Genomic DNA, 23,065 nt, shown 5'->3' with positions numbered 1-23,065 from the left:
TGTGTGTGAGAGAGAGAGAGAGACAGAGAGAGAGAGAGACAGAGAGAGAGAGAGACAGAGAGAGAGAGAGATTTAGTGTTAAGAAGGAGGGAGATGGTTGGTGGTCTCATTGTGCTCTTTGCTGGTCAAATCACCCCTGAAAGATTATGTTCAGGTCTAGGCCCTACATTTTAGGAGGACATTTATAAGATACAATGTATCTAGAGAAGAGTGATCAGGATGGTAAGGAGAAGAGAAAAAATACATACAAAGAGCTGTGTAGCATCATGGAAAGAATAAGTCATAAGAATTGCCTTAGTGCTTTCTCTGTGTCAGACACAATGAAAGCTAAAGATCATTCACTGAATCTCCAGACATCTTAATTTTTATCTTGCCACTAGACTTTCATAACTCTGGAAGAGTGAATGAAGCCAATGACTTTGTGCAGTTCTGCCTCACTTAAATCCAATTCATACGCAAGTTAAGACATCACCCACGATGTCATTGGTGCTTTTTGAGAGAAAAGGACCACCCCCACCACCAGTAACAATAACAGTAACAAGATGTGGGGATACAAAGAAACACTCACTCAAGGAGTTTATAATTCTATAGGGGTAGAAAACACATAAATAACCCGCAGGTATATACAAGACCCATACATAGATGGATGACATTCCAAGAGGGGAAGGTTGGGGGACCAGGAGAGGTCTCATGATGAAGATAAGCTTTGAGATGAATCTTGAAGAAAGCCAGGGAAGCTAAGAGGTAGAAGTGAGGAAAAGAATTCCATGAAGTCAGTGCAAAGGTATAGACAGAGGATACAATGTTAGGTTTCAAGAATTGCAATTAGGCCATTGATGCTAGGTAAGAGTGCTTAAAGAGGAATAAAGTATAAAAAGATTTTAGAAAGCAGGAAGAGGCTAAGTTATTGGAGATTTAAATGCCAAACAGGACTTTATATTTGATTCTGGAATAGAGAGTGACAAGCTCATTGGGTAGGTCAATAGCATTTTAAGACATATGCTATAGAAAGTTCATCTTGGCAACTGAGTGCTGGATCTAGGTTAAAATTTTGACTCTTCAACTACCCAGTTGTGTGACCTTGGGCAAATCAATAATCTTTTGGGGCCTCAGTTTCCTCACCTGTAAAGTGACAGGGTTATATTAGGCTATTTCTAAAATCTTCACTAATTCTAAACCTATGTCTTTATAATCCCAAAGATGATTAAAGGAGCTAGAATCTTTTCCCTATAGAAGACTTGGGGAGGCAGAGGAGGGAAAAGGAAATGGTAACTAACTTCAAATATTTAAAGACCTATTTTTAAAAATTTATTTGTTTTCAGTTTTCTACAATCATTTCCATAAGTCTTAGATTTTCTCCCCCTCATTCCCCCTCCCTCCCCAAGATGGCATGCAATCTTATATGGGTTCTACACATATGTTCTTATTAAATATATTTTCACATTAGTCATGTTACACAGAAGAATTAAAATGAATGGGAGAAACCATGAGAAAAACCCAAACAAATAAAACATAACACAAGAGAAAATTCTCTGCTTCATTCTGCTTTTCAGTTCCATAGTTCTTTCTCTGAATGTGGATGGCATTTTGCCTCAAAAGTCCTTTGGGAATGTTTTAGGTCCTTGCGTTGCTGTGAAGGGCTAAGTCCTTCACAATCCACCAGAAAAATTCCTGGAACACTGTGGTTGTTACTGTGTACAATGATCTCCTGGTTCTGCTCTTTAAAGGCCTATCTTGAGAAAGAAGAATTAAATTTATTCTGTATGGTCTCTGAGGGCAAAAGTAGGAATAATATGTGGAAGGTACCTCAAAGAAGGTAAGGAAAAATTTCCTAACAATTAGCTATTCAAAAGTCAAATGGACTAGATTAGGAAGTAGTGTATTCCTCCTCACTTGGTATTCAGTCATGTCTGACTCTTTGTGACCCCATTTGGAGTTTTCTTGGCAAAGATACTGGAATGGTTTGCCATTTCCTTCTCCAGCTCATTTTCCAGATGAGGAATATAGGCAAATAGGATTAAGTGACTTGCCCAGGGTTACACAGCTAGTAAGTGTCTGAGACCAGATTTGAACTCAGGAAGATGAGTCTCCAGGCCCAGCCCTCTATCTACTACTGCACCACCTAGTTGTCCCAACTCCTCACTAAAGATTTTAAACTGAAGGCTTGAAGACTATTTCAGGGAGAAATGTTGTGGAGGTGAATCCTGTTCTAGATAATGTTTGAGATCCCATCAAACCCCAAGGTCCTGTAATTCAGAGCTAATTGCTAAGAAGGGAGAGGAAAATTGTTAGGAGAAATTTGAAGGACAGATCACTTCATATAGGGGCAAGGGAAAGCTAGGGAAATCTTTAAATCAGAGGGTACCACTTGAGTTTCATCTTGAAGGGAGGGAAATGCAGAGAGCTGTCAGTGGTGGGGTAGAGGCTTATACTCCAGGCACGAGTGATAGTTATTATAACCATCTAGACAAAAAAATAGGAAGACATGAATGGCACTATTGACTTATTGAGCTTGCGTTAAGATCATATATTTATACGAGGTGATTGACAGTAGAGATGCTAGCAGAACATTCAAATGGAGTAATCCAGGAGTCAGTTGCCAATGTACTAGAGCTCACAGAAGTTGTAAGCGATCTGGGAGCCATCTGCAGGGAGGTGGGGAATGGTTCAAGTAATACCCTTAGGTACACTCACCAAGGAAGAGTTTGTAGAGAGAAAAAAGAAGTATAGAACCTATTAAACCTGAAGGACAGAACCTATAGAATCTAAAGGATAGCCCCCATAGAACCTAAAGTAAAGAAAGATAGAACCTAAAGAAGGCTAGAATCTTCAGGAATACCCAAGTTTAAAGGGCTAGAAGATAATGAAGAGCTAGTAAGACACAAAAAAGCAGTGTTTAGAGAGGTAGGGAAGAAACCATGAGAGTGAAGTTTCAGAGAAACAAGTGGAAGGGGAGTTATCAAGACAGGAGTGGTCCACAGTGTCAAAAGATATGGAGAAATCAAGACTATTCATATAGTTGGGTGATTTTAGTGATTCAGGAGTTCCCTTCAACAATACAGACTGAAACCATCCATGTTTGCCCATTCTGGGTAACTTTTTGTACATGTCCTCTTGGAAATTGGAATGGGAATGTTCAAATGCTCTCAATGTGCAGCAGAAACATGCTCTCTCTCTCTTTCCTGATATCATGAGGATACCAATAGAACACTCTGGCTATCCATCTGTCATTCCTCCCCCTCATCACATGATCAGGTCTTCTTTTCTTCCTAGTATACAATTCCTCAATTACTTCTTTAACCCCTAATCTTCAGAGTTCCTCTTGGTTATGTTGTAGCCAGCTCACATACACTATACTCTTCTCCATAGCCCCTCCAAATGAGATTCATTTTTGATTACCTGCAACCTATTATATTCATGCTTTCTGCCATATAGTGACACTGGATGTTGGTATTGAAAAGATGTATCTGTTATAATGGGAATTTGGGGTTCATTTAAGAAGCTTTGCAATATCCTGAAAACAAGCTCGCCCACTCTACTCCTTTTCATTTCTTAACGTGGTACTGTCTATTCCAACCATATATTCTGATGGACAAGCTCTATAGATTATACATCTAAATGCATGTTGTCATTTGGCCAATAGACATTTTTCAGTTGCTTGATCTTTCCTTATGTGGATGGTCTGGTAAAACTCCTTGTAATGGTTACATAAATCTTCCAGGAGGCTCAGTAATGTCCTATAGCTTGTTGCAATCAGCACAATCTTATCCATAAGCAGGAGCTTCTGGAGTATCTAACCAACCTTAGGTAATCTCTCTTCAAACTGCTCTAGCTCTCTATTACTAAGGAAGGAAGAAAAGGAAATAAGCATTTATTAAACATTTACTGTAAAACCAGACACTATGCTGAATGCTGCACAAAATCTCAATTCTATCCTCACAATAACCCTGAGAGGTAAGTACTATTATTACCCTCATTTTGCAGATAAGGAAACTGAGGCAGAAAGTGGTTAAGTGACTCGCCCAGGGTCACACAACTAGTGTTTGAAATGGGACTTGAACTCAAGTCTTCCTGACTCCATGGCTCAGTATTCTATCAACTTTGCCTCCTAGCTGCCACTACAGTGGGAAATGCTTTTCATAAACATAAATTTACTTGTTTCATACCTTGTCTGATATTTATGGTCAGAGGGTTGTAGAATATGGTTAATATTGTTATTTTTTTTAAAGAATCTTAAATGATTTTGATATATGGATAGATAAAAGCACTTCTAAGCACTACTAAGGTTGTTCTGTTAAATAAAATGCTTTTTCACAATTTTTTAAAACCACAATAGAATTTTTTTATGCTCTGCATATTTCAGTTAACTGTGAAATGGTAGCGATGTGATCCACTGTTCAATATCACTTGCAAAAGCCTGTTTGTTCCCTATTAATACCCACAGCAAGTATCTCCTTGGTGTAGAGATGATGTAGAGATGGTATGAGAGATCATAAGGTATTTTTTTCTCATAATAGACATAAAGGTTCATAGCTATTGATGTTTCCTGGGTTACATTTTTTTCAAGCATTTAAGACTCAAGACTTTTTTTTCACAGTATCCCTCCCTTTCAGATATTTTGTATATGTGACTCAACACACTCACAATTGTGTTGCCTACAACACTGATCTCTATACATACCCTTGGTCTGGTCAGGCTGGTTTCCCTGTTGTTGTTCTCTTTCATGCCTCTTCTACATTTTCTACAAGTCCAACCAGGACTTGCAATGTTAGAGTCCAAGTACAAAGTGCCAAGTACTTTGCTATGCCCTGGGGATATAGAGAGACCGCTGACACAGTTCCTAGTATGCAGGAACTCATGTTCCAATAGGGGAGATAACACTGAAATCTCCACCTAGAAGATTAAATCAATCAATCAATCTTTATTAAGTACCTACAATGTGCTAGCTACTGGTGGGTGCTAGGGAGACAAATATAAATAAGAAGACAACAAATATAAATATATACAGAATATGTTAGACACAAAGGGGGTAGGGAGGGTCCTTAACAATAGTACATAAGGATCAGGAAACACTTCATAGAGAACGTGTTACCTGGACTGAATCTCGCAGAAGAAAAGAACTCTGTAAGGCAAAAGTGAGGAGGGACTGCACTCCACCAATGGACTGTCAAGTGTGAGGAACAACAGAAGACCAGTTTGACTAAATCATAGTTGCCTGCTAACAGTCCAAGTCTGAATGAAGGGAGTTTTGGCTATTGAAAAATGTTACAAAAGAACTTAAAGGGGTAAGTTCTGGTTTCCAACAACAGCTAAAGATCCCTCCACCTAGAAACTCTTCAAAACAAAGGGCATCTCCTTTATGATGTCTTGCTCCAAACTTCATGTAATCTACTTTGTATGTAGACTCCACAGGTCTCTACCAGAACAGATACAAAAGTTTCTCTGCTTTACCTGCCTAAGTAGGTGTGGCATTTAATTGAATGCCTCAGGTCAGAAAGCAGTCACTCCAATAACTAGAACTAAGAGTGACTCTTGTTCACCCTGCTTTCCAGGGTGGTTGTGAGGATAAAATGACATATTTGTAAAGCACATTGCAAACTTTAAAGGGTTACAACCCTTTAAAGCCTTCCACACACATAAATTTATATATATGTGTGTGTATGTGTGTGTGTGTTTGTGTGTGTAAGTATCACTAATAATGAGTTCTGGGCAAGTTGGAGGCATTTGAACTTCTAACAGTCTCTGATTTTCCAAAATCAACCTCCAATCTTTGCTCTGCAGGGTTTCCCTTCAGACATGGCCAATATCTGTCCCCAACCAGCAGGACCCCAGGCTGGACCTGGTGAAAGGGAAATAAATGAGGACATCTCTCTAGATCATTGTTCCACTGTCTATGCTGTAGCTCTGCTGAAGGTTATTAGAGCAAAACCCAGGAAAGAAAGAAAAACAGCTACTTGGTGAAACATTTCCAGTGGAGAAAAACAAGTACCAAAATCTCTACTTCTAACATTGGCCATGTTAATTTGACTTCATTGTAATCTCATAAATTCATAGTGATCTGAGGATAAGGAGGAGAAGAAGGGGAGTTCCCTTTGCTTTACCAGCCACATACTCATCCTTTTCATCCTCCTATTGCTCAGCTCTGGTAGCAAATAATCTCTACTTGTCCCTGTGTACAATTTTTTAATCTCCCCAAGAGTTGTCTTCTTGCTACTGTCTACTTTTAGCCTCTGCTTGGCACAAATGGTAATTCGGATGGCAAAGCACAAAGTTCAGCAAGCAGGATCCATCTCAAATACCCTCTGCTTGATCTCATTTCCAGCCTCAGCCCCAGCAGTCTATTGGGCTGGGCTCAGCCAATCCTACCTGCTATTGTCTATCCCTGGTTTCTGACAGGTCCAAGCATTCACTCAACTGGCAGATTGCAATGTCAGACCCAATTTAGATGCTCCTTCCTTGAACTCCGACAGACCTTTATTTTTATACTGACCTAACCCCTGCATGATCCCAGCTATAGAAGCAGAGCTATGGGAGCAATGGGGGGATTCCTTTATTTCCAATAGTCTCTACCACAAAGTTCACATCAAGGACCTGAAGATACAAGGTCTCTATTCTCAGATAGCCACTGGAGCTAAATGGTTGTTTGATATTACCTTCTTTCTGTAAGGAGTCCTCCTTTTTCTCTTCCCCTAAACCCTGGAATACTCCCATCATGATGTCCTGAGCGGGGTAGAAGTCATACAGCTGTGCTGTATATGTTTTAAATTCACATTATCCAATTTCAACTACGCTCTGACTGAAGGGAGTCCTTTTATTCTTCTTAAGCTGATGACCTTTTTCATTCCCCACAGAAGCCATTCCAAATGTTCTCTTCCTTCTTCAAGGTCCCTTTTGAGGACCTTGATTCTTGGGAAAATTGAAGTCACTTAACATCATTTTCTACTCTTTCATTCTTTTCACCAGTCTGATAGAGGTGGCCATTTTCCTTGCCAAGGTCAATCTCTTTACTTCTGTGGTTGAATCCATTCCCTCCCATATTGTCCAGCAGATTGCAATCTCCATCATGAACCCCATCATTCACCCTTACTTTCTACTGGTTTTTTCCCTACTGCTTTCAAGCATGCCCAAATCTTACCTTTAAAACAAAAAATCATTAGATACTAAAATCTCAGGCTATTATCCTATATTATCTTTCTCAAACTCCTTGAAAAAGTTTATGCTTGTTTCATCCACTTCTCATTTCACTGCTAAACTTTTTGCAATCTGATTTCTGAAGTTGTCACTCAATAGAAATTGCTTCTACCTAGATGCCTTTGCACAGGCTGTTTGAGTATTTGTTACTTTCTCCAGGAAGGCTTTCCTCTCTCAAATTAACTTGCATTCTGTATACACTTATATTTATTTATACACGTCCTCTCACTCAATAGAAAACTTGAGGCCAGATTCTCGTTTTTGTTTCTGTATCCCTAATGCCTAACACAACACATGCTGATAGATTTTTCAATTTTGTAATCCGGGTGTTCATAATTCTGGCATTATCAGTATTCATTGTGTGCATATAGGTATGAATATGTATACATGTATACATATACATATATATATATCTGTGTATCATCCATAAGCTTCTCTTCTTTTAATTAAAAAATTTTTTGATGCCTTTTTTTTACAGTGAAATATTCTTCTTTTTCTCCTTCCAGTGAGCCCTCCCCCTCTCATACCAAATATTGAAAAAAGGAGGGAAAAGAACTTTTAAAAACTAACCAACACACCAGTAGTTTATATAAGCAACATTCTACATCTTGACATCTTCAATGAAGGGAGGAATGTACATTTTATCCCCTTTTCCAGGGTCAAAATTTGTAATTTTAATTTCACACAAATATCATTTTTAAATTTTTTCAATTTATATACTTACTGTATATATCATCTCTTGGTTTTCCTTCTCATGCTTCTGTGTTCCTATTAGTTATTTCTTACTGTGTTATAACATTCCATTACAATCATGTATCATAATTTATTTAGTCCTTACCCAATTGAAAGGCATCTACTGTTTCCAGTTCTTTGCTGCCACAAAATTCACTATTATGAATATTTTGGTGTACATGGGCCATTTCATCCTGTCTTTGGCCTCCTTTAGGATATACAGGTAGCAGAGTAGATCTCTGGATCAAAGATTATGAACATTTTGCTTTTTTTCTTTTTAAAAAAAAAAAACAACTCTAATTCCCAAATTGCTTTGGAGAATGGTTGAAATAATTCACAGCTCCAACAGTATATTGGTGTGCCTTTCTTCCTTCATTGTCTAAATGCTGTCATAGGGACCGAGGTTAACTATAATTTTAATAATTACTAGATTTTACTTTAAAGTCTTCTTCTCTCTTCCTAGAGGCCAAATGCCCCCATTTTTTAATTCAAATCTAATTCCAAGTCCACACTTTCAAAAACATCCTAGATTAGTAAAACAGAATAAGGTAATGCCTACTTAAAAATATGAAAAAGGGCTTTCTCTTCCTCTACGTAAATTCTAAAAAAAAAAAAAAGGAAACAAAATTATATACATGTACACAAAATGTACACATTCATACATGTATACATACTCATACATGTGTGTGTGTACGCACACACACATATGCGTTTCTTTAGAACTTAGCTCCCAAAAGACCAACGTAATATCTCCACTCTCAGCAGAACTTAGCATACTTTAATGTCTCTTAAAAAGTGTTTAGCAGCTTTGGAATTATACATTTTCTTGCTACAATCACTCACTATTTGTTGTCCAGTTGATAAATGCGAAGACAGAGCTGGTTTGGGCTCATTATCTGTAAGCAACACTAAATGGTGAATCCAGACTCCTACCTATATTTCTCTGCATTTCCAGCTGCCTACACGAAAGCTCATCTGAATATTCCATCATCACCTCAAAGTCAACATGTTCAAAACTTAGCTTCTCTCTCCCTCTAAGCTCATCTTCCTTCCAATTCATTTTGTTTTTCCCATTCAAAACCTTGGGAGTTATTTTTTGCCTTTTCTCTCTGCCTCACCTCTCATATTCAGTTAACAAGACCCATGGATTCTACCTCCACATTTCTCACATCTGGTTTCCTCTTTTCTATTGCTAATGCCAACACACTTCTTTGGCTCTTGTTATTATTTGATAGTAATAGTATCCTACCAGACCTTCATCTCCCTTCCATATCCTTCCCTCCTTCAAACAACGTTTTAAATTTAGTACTTTATTTTCCCCCAGTTACAGGTAAAAACTATTTTAAACATTTGTTTTTAAAACTTTTGAGTTCCAAATTCTCTCCCTTCCTCCCCACCCTCCCTCATTGAGAAAGCAAGCAATTTGGTATCAGTTATACATGTGTAGTCATACAAAACCTATCCATAACAGTCATGTTGTGAAAGAAAACAAAAACTCAAGAAAAATAAAGTAAAAAAAAAAAAGTCCGCTTCAATCTGTATTCAGACAACCATCAGCTCTTTCTCTGGAGATTCTCTGGGATCTTTTTCATCCTAAGTTCTTCATAGTTATCTTGGATTGCCAAACAACTCTTGATATGACTGTCAGTATAATACTTCTTATATACAGCTTTGGTCCCACTAACCCACTACTCAAACCATCACTGGCTCCCTAATGGCAACCAATTAAGTGAAAATTCCTTTAGGTTGCAAATTGAGACCCTCAGAACTTAGCACCACTCTAATTTTCTGGTCATATCTCATCACCTGCATGTCATTCCACATTCTAGTCATAGTGGACTATTTTCTTCTCCCATCACATCTTTCCTATGCATGGAATATCTTACAAAGCTATCTGTTCCATGAACTAAATATTTATACTTAGTGCTTTATATCTGATCCTGACTCACCCCAAGAAGGTAATAATGCCCATCTCCCTCAAGACCTAACGCAGAACTTTTTCATTTTCTGATACATACATGAAAAACTGTACTAGTTCTTTGTGGTTATATCTTATGTACCTAGTGGGCTACGAGGTACATGATGGCAAAGATTATGTAACATTGTGTTTTCACCAGCATCCAGAACAGATCCCTGCTCACAGTAATCAACCTTACCAATGATCACTGAGTATTAAAACTAAATCATGCTACATTACATTGATAATTTCCCTAATCCTCTTTTACTTCACCTGTAAATGGGGGGACCTATTCTACTTGCCTCACATAGTTGTTGAGGATTAGATGAAGATTATGGATACAAAAGTATTTTTGAGTCTGTAAAGCACCATTTGAGTGTATTAGCACTTAATACTAAAAACATAGCAGGGTTGCAGGGATTATAGAATGTTAAGAGTCGGAAGAGACCTTCATATGAGGACATAGGCCTAGAATGGAGAATCCATTTGTCCAGGCTCAAGTAGCTAATTAATGGCTAGTTAAATGGTAGAATTTTGAATGACTTAGCAATGAATGGTTTTTAAGAAGATTCTTCTCTTTTTTTTAACCACACTAGTCCTATTTAATTCATAGTAGATTCTTTTTTATTGTCACATTTTTTAAAAAGCATTTTTAGTCACCTGACACATAATAGGTTTCAATAAATAGGAAATGAATGAAACTCATAAGCTATTCTAAATATAATTCCCTCTATAAATGAAATAATTACTACTTAGTATAGATTTGAGAAGAAATTAAGAAATCCAACTTGGCAGTGATGACATATATTTCCTGGTCTAAGCCATAATAGAAGTATAATAGATATACAATACATTTAAGTCACTTGAAGTAATAACCATTCTATTATTTAACTACTTCACCTTCAATAAGTTGCTTTAGTTGGCTCTAAAGATATACCTGGTTAAAATACAGTGTGTGAATTATGAAATATAAAACTTATTGCCTCTTCAAAACACCTGTTCCAAGCAATTAGAAAGCCTATCTTATACAGTAATTATTCATTCAATAAGCATTTATTAATGCTTATGTACCAGGAACTGCTTTAGAGCTTGGGGGCACAGAAACAAAAAGAAAGCAGCCCCTGCTCTCATGTTTACATTCCCTGGAAGGAAACAATATGAACCTATATAAATACAAACACTGAGATACTGTAATTTCCAGGGGGAGGACACAAGTAACTAGGAATTAGGATAAAACTCATGTAGGAGCTGGTATCGGCTGAGCCTCAAAGAAAGTTAAGCAATCCACGAAGTAGGGCAGAGGAGGGTATATATTCCAAGCCACAGAAGACAGGAAGATAGTTGATAAAATGACTCACATGGGGAATAGGAGTTTGGATGTCAGTTTGGATGGACTGCACATTGCAGGAAGAGAAGTAATGTAAATAAGCCTAGGAAAAAGTAAAGTAGATCAACATTATAAAGAGGTGTAAATGTCAAACAGAGCAGACTGTATTATCCCAAAGGCAGCTGGGAGCATGTTGGAGCTTCACGCACAAGGGAAGCGGCATGGTTAGTTTTGTGCTTTTGGAATATCAGTTTGGCAGCTATTTGGAGGGCAGAATGAAAAGGGGAGTTTCTAGAAAGAGGGAGAACAATTAGGAGGATATTATAATAGTCAGTAGTCCTGGTGAGAGATGACGAGGGCTTTAGCTCTGTGAAAGGAGAGTCGATGACAAGTGTTATGGAGGTAGAATTTACAAGACTTAACAACCAACTGCATATAAAGAGTGAAAGAGATGAGAAAATGATACTGAGTTTTAAAATCTAAGTGATGGGCAGCTAGGTGGCAAAATGGATAGAGGACTGGCCCAGAAGGGTCTGAGTTAAAGTCTAACCTCAGACACTTGCAATCTGTGAGTAAAACCAGAAAAATGGCTAGAATAAAATAGTAAAGCCCTCAACAGAAACAGTGAAGGTAGGAGGAAGAATGATTTGGAGGGAATGGCTCTATTTTCAAATTTTTAGCTGCTTTTCTCAAATGTATAGCAATGAAAAGCTGCTGCTTCCAACAGCCCCCTCAAGACAAAAATGCTCTTTCAGTTTTGCAGTAAAAAAATCTGAACTGTTAACAATTTAGGATCACAGATTTAGGGTGTGAAGGGACTTTGGAAGTCATCTAGTTCAGTCGTATCATTTTACAGATGACAAAACTGAAGCATAGATTAGGTGATATGTTCAAGGTCACAGGGAGTTGGTGGTAGAGATAGGATTAAAAATCCAAGTCTGAGACACTCCAAATCAAATACATCATGATGCCTTTGTAGGCCGTTTAATTTAAAAATTCAAGGTAAACTAAAAATATCAATCAAGAAACTCCCAAATTTCTTCATTATCATTTTATATGGAAGTTTAACATTTAAGAGAATTATTTATGGACTAGCAAATAAAGTATGAATTTTAATACAAAATAGTTGTATGAAATAGAACAAGTGTTTTCATTAATATGATACATTGAAGAGTTCTTATTTAGCACTATGATTTCATGCTTATATTCTAGGAGTACATTAGTATTGTTAAAGTAAATAAAAGGGATTAAAGGAAAAGAGATACTTCAATTAGGCAGATATTCTGAAGTAGGTAGCACGAAGGTGTAAGGGAGAACACTGGATCTTGAGTAAGAAAACCTAGCTTCAAAACCTGGCTCTTGACTTATATGTCTGAACTTGAGCAAGTCCCTGCTTCTAAGTGAGCCTGTTTTCTCATAAGCAAAATAAGATTGGATGAGATAGTCTTAAATCTCTTCCAGAACCAAACCTATGAATATGTGACACTTGTGTAAGCAAGGCAGCAAGGTATAATGGAAAGAATGCTGAACTTGAAGTCTGAGGACCTGGGTTCAAATTCTGACTCAGCTACTTACTATGTTTTGCTATTTGTTTGTGTACACTGGGGCAAGTCATACATTGTATGGGTCAGTTTCCTCATCTGAAAAATGAGATTAATTCTGGTCAACATAGCTGCTTGAATGGAGGTAGAAAGCCCAGGTCACACACACCTGGCTCTAGTAAATGCCTAAAAATCTCACTGGACTGAATAATGATCAAGAAATACAATGAGAAATTACAATGACTTCATCAATCCAGAAATACCCCCCAAATCAGAAGTTCCTAAGACAAAAATTAGCTTAGACCAACAAAGTTAATGCCCCACCAGGCAAACAAGCCTACATATAGATTACCAGTTAGTGACCCATATCTACAAGGCTCTTTCTCCCAAGGCAACAAAATGGAGAGCTCCCTTAACAAAGTTCCAGTGTGGCCAAAAACTTAGAGAGTAGACCCTGAAATGCCAGTGGGAGTAGCAGTGACCTATGCTGTTACAGGATTCAGACCCAGATACTTTAGACTCAGGAGTTCCAAAGTCCTTAGCATTCTGTCTTAAAACAGCAAAGAGGGCTCTGAAGAGAAAGAGCTCTGAAGCTCAAATATCCAAGGTGTAGCCTAATCATTGGATGCCAATATAAGCACAGAAACTCAGGAGACCCTGGTGGAGAGGCTGACCAAGTAAGGCTGACCATTCCACCAAAAACCAAAGAAGGGAGAACTCAGCCCTGATATGATATTCCAATTCAGGAACAAAGACTCAAGAAGTAAGTAAATACAAGAAGATACAGACAACTATAAAGACCTGTCACCTGTAATAATAGATCCAGTGATATCCAAAAATCTAACCTAGAGTAACTCAATAACTGCAAGTAGGGGCTCAATGGAAAAAAATGGATTTTCATAAGGATTATATGAATAACTAGATAAAATGAAGCAAAAGATTTTTTAAAAATTAAATAAATGTTGAAAAAACTGAAAGGAGAATAAAACTTAAACGATAAAGTGGCAAAGTACCCAAGTAATGAACTAAAAGTAGAAACAAGAGGCTCTATAAAAGAGCAAGAAATATTAAAATCAAAAAATTAAAAAAATTGAAAAATGGATGTTTGCTATAAAAAAACTGACGTGGAAAATGAGATAATTCAGGAATCACTGTACTCTCTCAAAACGACTTAAAAAAACAGGACACTATATTTCAAGAAAAAATAAATGAAAATCATCCAGATCTATTAGTTCCAAAGGGTAACAACAACAACAAAAAAGATAGAATCCACTGATTACCTCACAAAATAAATTCCCAAAAGAAAGGTCCCAGAAATGTCATAGTCAAAATCTAGAGACTTTGAATAAAATAAAAGAAAAAGACTGCAATCACCAATTGGAATCATATAAAACCTGACAGCTTCTATTATGAACAAGATGTGTTGGAATACAATATTCCAAAAGGGAAGAAAGACTTACCATCAGGAATAATGTATCTTGCAAAGCTGAGTATAATCCTACAGGGAAAAAGAGATTAACAGAATAGAGGATTTTCAAGTATTTCTGATTAAAATGCCACAGCTGAGAAATAATTTTGAAATTCAAAATGAAGACCCAAGAGAAATGTAGAAAGGGAAATTTGAGCAACTAGCATCATGATGAAGGGTTAACATTCTAGTAGGAAGGGAAAAAAAATTTCATTTCAGAACAATAATGTCTTCAAAAGGTAATGATGGAGTTAAAAAGAAAAAGGAAAGGTAAAAGGAGAAATATACTAGTATAGAAAGGAGGTGGAAGCAGGGAGAACTATTATTTCACATAATTGGTGACAGAAGAGTATATAAATAAGTAAATGGGAACCATGAACCTCATTTATCTGAATTGAATGCTCATACAACTTTTACAAATTAAAGTTTGATATAAAAATTAAAGCCAAAAACTACACTAAGACTTCTGGGACAGCCTGCACATCAAAAAGGGAACAGAAAGGGAGAGGAAGGTTAAGAGGGAGAATACTGGGGAGGAAACAGTCTCAGTGTAAACTTCCTGATCCTGGAGTATTAAAGGGGGAAAACATGTATCAACAATTGGGGAATGGCTCAAAAAAAGTTAATATATGGATGTAATAAAATATAACAATTTGAGAAAATTCTGTGAAGTTTAAATGATGCAGAATGAAGTGAGTAGAACCAAGAGAAACAAAATCCTTTGAAACACTCACGAACTGTGATCAAAGAAATGACCAAGCACCTTGAGAGGTGGATTACCTATGATGAAGCTGATGTTACCTCTCTCCTCACAAAGAAGTGACAGACTCAGGGTTTGGAAGGCAATGTACATTTTTGGACATGGGTTACTTGAGATGTTTTGCTTGATGACTTGGTTAGAAGGGTTTTTCTCCCCCCTCTGTTTCTAATTTAGCATTAGGGATTTTGAAGGAAGAGGGATATTGAAAGTAATGCCAAAAAAAGAAAAAGAAAAAAGGGGCCACTGAATCATTTCTTAAATGTGCACAGAACACAGAAGGAAGTTCAGAAGCAAAACAAAGGCAGTTTCGAAAATAACAAGTTGCATTTATTATATACATGTAAAAAAAAATCAGGAGACATGAAGATTTGTGGTTTCATATACAGCCCCTTTTTTGTACTTCATGTAAAGAAATGCTTTTTTTTGTTTTGAGTTCAAAATAAAAATTTCTTTAAAAAGATCAGTAATTTAGACTAGACAACCTCTAGGATATTCTTCCAGCTCTATGATTCTATGTATAATTTAAGCTTTTATAAACACAAATAAACAAAAACTACCTCCCAAAAGGAACTTTTTTTAAAAAAAGGCATTTCTTCAAATATAAAGTTGCATGTATCACGTTTACATCCCATAAGTTCAATATTTTTTTAAAGGAGAATTTTTTTGTACTCATAAAACAGAACATTTAAAATATTCTACTTACAGAAATTTTGTTTATATACATATTAAAAATTCATTAAATAAATTATATTAAGAAACAAAAGTTTGAACCCAACAAACTATCAAAGTCAATAAGAGATGGGAAGTCACTGTTAAAGGGGATGCGGAAAGAGATCCATTAATGTATTGTTGGCATACCTATAATTATGTTAAAATAGAAACCGAAATGCTCAAATCCTTTAATCTAAAGAAACCACTGCTAGATATATGTAACCTCAAGAAGAAGATAAAAACGTCTTATACATATTAAAATAATTACAGTAGTACTTTTAGAAGTAACAGATAACTGGAACTGTCTACGAATTAAGGAAGAGCTAATCAAATTGTAGTATGTGAATATAATGAAGTCTTAATGTACTGTAGGGAATATGGATAGAGATAAACATGGGAAAACTTACTAAATGCTGTGCAATTAAAACTATCAAGGTTGGCAACTTTTCTCCTTTGCAGAAGTGAGAGGACAATAGATGTGGAACACATTGAATATAATGTTAGACTTAACTGATGTGCTGATTAGTTTTGCTGAGCATCTCTTTTGCTTTCTGTTTTTGTTTGTTGTAAGTAGAGGCTCTCTGAGTTGGGAAGGGGAGAGGTTATATTTGAAAATAAAAATGACATAAAAGCAAAAGATAAAAATTATACGTAAAAATTATTATGAAAGAATTAGGCTGTGAAATTGGGGTTGAAGGGAGGGATATGTAACCAAACAATGAACTGTTAAGGTCTTATTTAAGAAGGTCCCACTTCTTTGATATTACTAAAAGTCTGTTTCCCAAAATGAGTTAGTATTCAACATACTCTACCAGGGAAATAACAGAAATACTTACATGTATTCTTAAAGTTTCACTTTATGTATCATTAGAAATTATGTGAACCAGAATCTCTTCTTGATATTGTAGCTGAATTTGTCCTAACTAGAGTTTTAAATGTAATTTTAAAAAATTTATTTTAATGTTCACTAGGAACTAATATCTTCCTGTTAATGTGGATACAAACCATTTGACTTTATATTAAGAAAAGTTCAAGTTTTGAATATGATTCAAGACAAACGATTTTACAATTAATAGATAACAAAAATTAGTAAACAGTAACTTAAAACTCTCTGAACTTTTAACTTACAAAATACAAAGTTTTGATTTAAGAGTAGACGACTTCTAAGGATTCTTCTCACTTATGATCCTAATGCTGACTTTAGTTTTTATGACAGACAATATTCCAAATCCAAAAGCTTCTTCCCTTGAGACTACTGTGCTATAATTATAATTCAAGTCTTTCCAAAGGGTAAAATGGCTTAAACTAATTGCCAAACCCTGGCTGAACTTAAAAAAGTAATTTGAATAAAACACCTCCTCCCTGGTAGACTAGAATTTCAGAAAACACATTAACAGTCAAAATTATTCCTGATTAAACATAAAATTTATATATATTTTTGGCCCAAAACAAGCAAGGAATGAGATTTGACCAAAATATTTTGCTACATTGAATGTGAGAGGTGCCATAGTATAGTAGACAACTGGTGTAAAAAACTGGAAGGCCTGGGTTCAATTTCTGTTTTTGATCCTGGGCAAATCACTTAAAGTATCAGGTTTCTAGAAAGTTAAGGCTTGGTGCCAATTTGTGTTGAAAAAGGATGTTTCCTCTGGGAACAGTTCACAGGTGCCTAGCCTACATTCTATTTGTAAAAGCAAGAAGTAGGAAAAGGTGTTAATTAGGCCAGGACTTTTTTTTGGGAAATGATTTCCATATAAAGAAATTAGTTTTCTTTCACAGGTAGCCTTCTTCTTCAATTCATGATAGATGTATGCTCTAGATTGACAACATATACATTATATTTAACTGAATTTTGGCAGAGTTTCTAATCTTCTCACTTATGACAAACTCTAAAATAAACCTAGCATTAGGCTACACAAAAATTTTTTTATCTTGGTCCTCTTGTATTTAGTCTTACATGTCTACAGAACTGAGAGCCCCATTTCAAATGGTTTGGGATTAGGTCCAATGGATTGTGCAACTCAATTGTTCAAATCACAATTAAGGGGAAAAAAACCCAATGTTTAAAACATTGCCATCTCAGAGAAAAAGCCAAGAAAAGTTAGCTCTATAATAAGCAAAGCTTTACCTTTATTTGTTAGGAAATATTTGAAAATCTACTTAAGATAAAATAACTTCCCAGGTTCAAAGAAATAGGCTTGTTCTTTTATTATGTTATGGTCATATTAAAAATGGACAGCAATAGGCAAAAAGGAGGAACCAAGAATTCTTTTTCTAAAATAGCACATAAAGATTCTAAGGATGCTTGAAAGAAGAAACTGATATTACTTAGTTCTGAATACTTTTACCACCAATTAAAAAACTTACCTCTCCATTTGTCTTAGAGACCTAATGAGAAATGCTACTTTTATTTTTTTGGAGGGGGAAGGCAAGGGAATTGGGGTTAAGTGACTTGCCCATGGCCACACAGCAACTGTCTGAGGCCAGATTTGAACTCAAGTCCTCATGACTCCAAGGCCAGTGCTTGATTCACCACACTACCCAGAAGCCCTAAGAAGTACTACTTTTAAAGGGGGAATTTAGTCAAGTTAATTTGTAATTAAAGGCAATGGCAAGTTTTATTTACATGGAAATAAAATAAAGGATGAATTAGAGATTCTCTGAACAGAGTATAACCTGCATGTAGATCTAATGTGTGGCAGCTAGGTGGTGCAGTAGAGAGAGCACAGCCTGAAGGCAGGGAAACACATCTTCCTGAGTTCAAATCTGACCTTAAAACACTTTCTAGTTGTGTGACCCTGGGGCAAGTCACTAACCTTTTTGCTTCAGTTTCCTCATTTGTAAAATGAACTGGAGGAGGAAATGGCAAAGCACTCCAGTATCTTTATCAAGAAAACCCCAAATGGGATCACAAAGAGTCAGACACTAAAACACCTGAACAAAAGATTTAATATCAGGTATTGATTGGCTTGATGCACTTTAAAATGGGCATAAGATATATGAGCAGGAATATTCTACAGAAATGAACCTTTACCATCTTACCAAATCATATGTATGGCTATGAAATATCAAACAATAAAACTGAAAAGACAAGGAAATTAAATTGATGGCTTCAAAACCTGAGTTCTATCAACCCCCCCTTTCATCTTAATTAGCAAAGAAGTTCAAGGTTAAAAGTCACAGTACAGTGATTTTTAGTCCCTGTTTTATAGTCCAATTTTTAAAAATACACTCATATCATTTAAGATAATTCAGGTATGGGGATCTTATTTTCTTAAAATTATACCTGAAAAAAGCCTCCTGCAATCCAAAATATATTCTGTCTATATCTACATATGTGTGTGTATTTCCTTAGTATATACTTCTTTGAGAGATCTTTAGTTTCTATGTCATACATACATACACACGCGTGCGCTCACTCACCACAAGTGCCAGTGCGTTCAGCTGGATGATTTACAAATGAACAATGTCCATCTGCATTGTCATACCCCTCCTATACTAATAAAATAAATACAATTTTATTTAAAAATTGGTTATTTTAGAATAAAATAAAATTTTACTGTTCTGCAAAGACTGCTATATAAACATCTTCAGATATAAAATAGATTTAAATATCTTCCTTTTCCATTTAGTTAGGATGTTCTAAGTTAAAAGGTACCAAAACCAAATTAAAATAGTCATTGCTCAGAGTTCAAATACCTTCACCTTCTTCACAAAGTTTTAATCAATTTGACCTCCTCCACTTCCTCCTTTGTAGCAAATCAATTTCTGGGTCCAGCAGTGTATTTACAGGTTGATTTTCACTAGTTACAAATACATATAAATACTGAAGACTACGTTATAACATCACTACACAATGATGCCAAGCAAAAGAAAACTGTATTTTTGGAAACATACTTTATGTCACATGATTTGTTTATTGAATATTCTCTACTTTCACCATCCAATATCCAATCTATTTTCTTCACCTTATCTATACAAGAAATCTGAATTATGTATATAAATACTGTAAAAGAAGACAGTATAAATGAAATGTGGAAATCACCAGGAGCTAATTTTACAAAGCTATAAAACTAGCTGATAAAAATTAATACATTGTCCATTATCACTTCCCAATAGATGAACTGTGCTTTAACAGTTAAGATTTGAGATAGGCACTTATCTTCAACAGAGATATTGCTACCATGCCCTTCCTTCCAAGAGGATGATCACCTGGTAGCAACCAGTTCTCTCTTCTACATTTCTCACTATCCAGCAACTGTAAATCCTCCTTTTCCTATCCTCTAGTCTCAAAAAGAACTTGAGGGAAAGTTGGTACTCTTTGGAAAAAAGGCTGGGAAGCTCGACTAGGTACCTTATGTATCTTTAAAAAATGCTATATACATTAATGAGTATTCAAAGTCTGAAACCTCCAAGTTATTAGATATCTGTACAGTTTCAATATGGAGTTCCTCCAAAAACACCCCCAACTCCTCTATTTCATAAGCACAGTGAATTGAAGGGGTGAAGTTAATAATTAACTTTGATTAAATTCTTTATGAAATTCTCATAATTAAGGCATAGACTATTATTAACTTAATTATAAATTCCAAACTGAATCAGATAACAAATTCAGAAAAGGTGAACACAGCTGAGATGGCTCAGATGATAATTTGCTCTTCTATGGATTGTTTTTTTTTTTTTTAAGATTGGAAATAATATTAACTTCCTACCATAAATACTGCTGTTATGGGGATCCACTTGGCAAAATTCACTTAAACATGATCATTTAGTGGCTTCTCTATTACTCACAGTTTAGTTAAGAACCATATAATTCCTTTAAAATACTACTTTCCTCATGAAATAATGACTATCTACAACAAAATATTTTAAAGCACAGTTCAAACTATGTAGAACTTACCAAAGGCATTAAAAACATATTTCTGCTATTTTTAAAAAACACTTAAGGACTGCAAATATGCAGTTAATTTTTAAAAACTATATATTCTAAAATATATGTAACATTTGAGATAAAGTAAAGGCCTCAGCTGTACAACAGTAAACATTTTGTGACAATTAAAATGAATTAAAAGAATCAGTTCTCTGGTAGTTCAAGAAAGGAGTCTTTTCTCTACAGTCTCCTGATAAGCAATAAATCTTCTCAAGTTCATTTTCACATTGTCAAGAACACAGAGCTGATCTGTACTATATTTTCCTCTTCCTTCTTTTCGAAGCTGTAAATGGAAAAAAAGAGGAAAATTTGTTATATGTGACTGACAATCATTTCACTAAAAAATATGACTACTATAAACATAGTGGAGAAATCTTTGACATGACAGCTACTAGAATATGGGTGGTATCTCCATTTTCCTCCTCTGAATATGACACAGTACACTTGAGGCATTTAAAGCACAAATTAGTACCTTCAAAATTACATTTGCAAAAATCAGTGGTACATTAGCAGTGAAACAGACTGTTACATAGCATAAACAGCTTCATAACCATGAGAAACAGAGCATCGTGGACATCTGGCTAGTACTATTGCCAGTATTCAATTTCAGTGTTTAACCTCAAGCATATACTAACCTCTAGCGAATTCTTTATTAGAAAGCTGTGTGTTTGGTTTAATGCAATTTGGGGCTAAAACATTTAATGAAGAATGTTTAATGCAACTGTGGTTTCATTTTACACAGTGCCATTTCACAGAAACATGAGCTTGATCTTAAAGCGGTTAATACAGTATTCTAGAAACAAAACTGCTTTTATTTTTTTAAGAATTAAGTGTGTCACTACTATTCAATAAATTGTTTAGTGATTTGAAAATGTAGTACAGGTAACAGTTTAAATTAAGATTAGCATTATGTTCTGCAAACCATTTACTTTTGTTGCATATGTAAAGCCTTAAATTTTTCTCTCTTAAAACTGAAAATGTTTTAAGAAAATTTAGAATACTGGAAAAAAAAAGTTTAAAATAGCCAACCTGCATAGCCTCAATATGATTAATGGAGAGATTTTAATGTGAAATTACAAGCACTAGACCTTTATAACTCCTGTTACTCTGGAGATAAGCAATAGACTAGATCACAAATACAGGCGGAAAATGTATTTCCAGTCCAAGAAGACAAAATATATGCAAAGTAATTTCTAGAACTGGTAGGATCAAAACTGGTTTCTTGTATGAGTAGGCACCTAAGTTTGAAAGCTAGTGATTCTATGAACCAGAAAAGAACGTCATTACAAACACCCAGGAAAGAAAAAGTAGACAACAGTACTAAATGTTGCCAAGAGGTCAAGAAGTAGGACTGGGTGTCCAACTCAACCTATAAGTTTGTGTTTTATGGTAAAAAAAAACAAAACAAAACATCTGACCAGTCTTGGCCTTGTGGTATTGAAAAATTATTTACAGTTAGTACAGGGTAGGTATGTGTGTTCAGGGAATTCCATTCTTAAATGTGTACATGGTCAGTATTTGTCGTTAATCTCTTCTTCAATGTTAGGGTTAGATTAAGCGCCAAGCGATCTGGATTCTAGTTTCAGCTCTACTACTAATGAGCTGTGTGTTCTTAAGCATATCAATGAATTGTCCTAAGTTTCAACTTCCACATCTATAAAAGAAATGTGGAGATTCAACTAATTGCCATTCAACTAAATTCCATGACTTAAATTTTATGCTTCTGAATGCCCTGTCCTCCAACCAAAATATTAACACATGGAAGCTATCTACACTGTTATTATGGAAAAAAAAGAAGATTTGTACATAATCTTGAATTATAAATACAATTTCATATGAGGCATATTTATATACAAAGTTCCATTTAATAAAAATGATTCTTGGAGTTGTATCTTTTTTCCCTATCAATTCCTTTTCTGAAAGTGAGTACTTCACACTCTGAAGTTAAATGTATACAACATAAAGCAAACATAATTTTGTGTAATAAATTAAACTCTGTTGGAAAAGTTAAGTTTTTGTTTCTGTCTTATACTGGAAAAAAATAAGATGCTAAAGTGCTTCAAGTTCAGTGGTTTATATACCTATTTGTAACTGAAAATGAAAATATTTAAAATAAATTTCACTACTATTGAATCTAGTTTAATACTACATAGTTTGGGTGAAACACCATAAGATAGTTCTCAATAAGTCTACATACTGAAAAATTATGGTTAGAATCCAAGTTACATTAAAATAAACTTACTTACTTTAGTGAACTCTATGCTAGATCCTTCTCAGAATACTAAAGAGTTGTAGGAAACAGAAATAAGTCAATTTTATCGAATCCTTATTTTCCCTCCTGTTTTCACCAAGAGTTTAAAAGAAATATTTATTGCTCCATATTTAAAAGTTCTTTACATTCCAAATTACAACTGTTGTAACTTTATAAGGATTTTACATAAGAGAAAG

General features: G+C 35.3%; 1 protein-coding gene across 1 annotated transcript in view; it reads right to left on the bottom strand.

The window, feature by feature from the left end:
* Window positions 1-15,281: 15,281 nt before the first annotated feature.
* The window catches only part of HEATR3 (HEAT repeat containing 3), a 45,787-nt gene continuing 38,003 nt past the window's right edge, over window positions 15,282-23,065 (bottom strand). Inside the window, exon 15 of the mRNA XM_072632174.1 lies at window positions 15,282-20,900. Within this exon, the coding sequence (XP_072488275.1) occupies window positions 20,778-20,900 (123 nt within the window). The 3' untranslated portion in view covers window positions 15,282-20,777. The remainder of the gene's footprint in view (window positions 20,901-23,065) is intronic.

Source organism: Notamacropus eugenii, chromosome 1 (genome assembly GCF_028372415.1).
Source record: "Notamacropus eugenii isolate mMacEug1 chromosome 1, mMacEug1.pri_v2, whole genome shotgun sequence".
NCBI classification, from domain to species: Eukaryota; Metazoa; Chordata; class Mammalia; order Diprotodontia; family Macropodidae; genus Notamacropus; species Notamacropus eugenii.
Note: the sequence above shows the minus strand (reverse complement) of the source record. Positions and strands in the feature narration are given on the sequence as shown.